Source organism: Limulus polyphemus, unplaced genomic scaffold, assembly GCF_000517525.1.
Source record: "Limulus polyphemus unplaced genomic scaffold, Limulus_polyphemus-2.1.2 Scaffold9587, whole genome shotgun sequence".
NCBI lineage: Eukaryota > Metazoa > Arthropoda > Merostomata > Xiphosura > Limulidae > Limulus > Limulus polyphemus.
In genome coordinates, this window is record NW_013675197.1 from 3,473 (window position 1) to 5,334 (window position 1,862).

Sequence of the window (1,862 nt, forward strand, 5' to 3'; positions counted from 1 at the left end):
TCATCTGTGACTATGTTTATCACAGAATCAATGACAGGCACTAAAAAACAAACAATTATATCAGTCCGAGTTTCATGTTCATCTGTGACTATGTTTATCACAGAATCAATGACAGGCACTAAAAACAAACAATTATATCAGTCCGAGTTTCATGTTCATCTGTGACTATGTTTATCACAGAATCAATGACAGGCACTAAAAACAAACAATTATATCAGTCCGAGTTTCATGTTCATCTGTGACTATGTTTATCACTAGAATCAATGACAGGCACTAAAAACAAACAATTATATCAGTCCAAGTTTCATGTTCATCTGTGATTATGTTTATCATAGAATCAATGACAGGCACTAAAAACAAACAATTATACAAGATCAATAAAAAAAATGGAGAAAGTTAAAAACATACAATATACCTAAACTCACAGCAAGTAACTGTATGATCACTTAACTCAAGGTAACTAACTGTACAATAAGTAAACTCACAACAAGGTTGATTTTTGTTTTGTGTTTAAGTATTTTGAAAATATAAATGTGAATTTTCTTTACATTTGGGACAATTTTACTATCAGTTGATGAAAACAAATAAACACAAGAAATGATTGAAGCCTGTAGACTCCAGTGTCTTGAGACACGTACTTGTTCTAGTCTGAATTCCAATTCCTTCACTTCTAAGGTTGTGGCTAACAGCATAAAAGCGAAAGGAATACAGCTCTCCAGGTTTCAACTTTTCAACTATTACACTGACTGTATCTCCCGTTTTAGAACCATTGGCTGGTATCTGAAAAGAAACAATCACGGCTCAAGGATTAGTGTTAAAAATGATTGGAATGAAGCAGTAAACCACATACACACAGTTTCACTTTGAACTCTGTACTTATTACACTATCTCCTGCCTAATTGTATATGAAGCTTCTGAATAATAAACACTCACTTACCTGCTGTGAATTCTGTGCTAGAGGGTCTCTAACTGCATTGTAGACTGTGATGTAGTAGTCTACCCGACCAGCAGGAACCAACCACTCAAATGTAATGTTCTGAGAATCAATGATGTGACGAACATGTCTGATAGAGTTTGGGTCTATAAAACATAAGTAAGTTAATAATACTATGGGCACAAATCCCATGAAACTAGTTACAAACAAAATCATTCAGCTGTGCATTAGTTATTGCAGAAAAACAACAATTAAAACAAAGTTCTATAGCAGTTCAAACAATATACAAGATAATAATAATGAAGTAAAATGTTCACAGTTAACACATTACATAAAAAAATATTCATTACATGCAATATTCTACATTCATACCAATTAACAAACTACCAAAAAACAAATGAACTTCTACATTAAATGTTGCAAGTCCCATTATCCAGATCCAGATATTAATCTAATCATCAACATGAATAATCCTTAACATTGTTTCTTCAAGATTAAGAAATGCAAAATATTAACTCACACATTGTCTGCTTCTCCTCTCGAACTTCCACACTCTCAACCCTGTTACTAACAGATGCCACTCTGATGATATATCTTTCTCCAGCTACTAGGTCTCGAATCTCACAGGATGTAGTGTTCACAACACCTACAGATTGATCATATACAACTATGTGTCATTTCACAACACCTACAGATTAAATCATATACAACTATGTGTCATTTCACAACACCTACAGATTAAATCATATACAACTATGTAGTGTTCACAACACCTACAGATTGATCATATACAACTATGTGTCATTTCACAACACCTACAGATTAAATCATATACAACTATGTAGTGTTCACAACACCTACAGATTGATCATATACAACTATGTAGTGTTCACAACACCTACAGATTGATCATATACAACTATGTAGT

General features: G+C 33.1%; 1 protein-coding gene across 1 annotated transcript in view; it reads right to left on the reverse strand.

The window, feature by feature from the left end:
* LOC106475990 (tyrosine-protein phosphatase 10D-like) overlaps window positions 1-1,862 on the reverse strand; it is a gene marked incomplete at its 3' end in the record, with an annotated part of 19,969 nt that overhangs the window by 2,913 nt on the left and 15,194 nt on the right. Inside the window, exons 9-12 of the mRNA XM_022379978.1 lie at window positions 1,455-1,580; window positions 938-1,080; window positions 639-780; window positions 147-195 (exon numbers count right to left, since the gene is read on the reverse strand). Coding sequence (XP_022235686.1) covers window positions 147-195; window positions 639-780; window positions 938-1,080; window positions 1,455-1,580 — 460 coding nt within the window. The remainder of the gene's footprint in view (window positions 1-146; window positions 196-638; window positions 781-937; window positions 1,081-1,454; window positions 1,581-1,862) is intronic.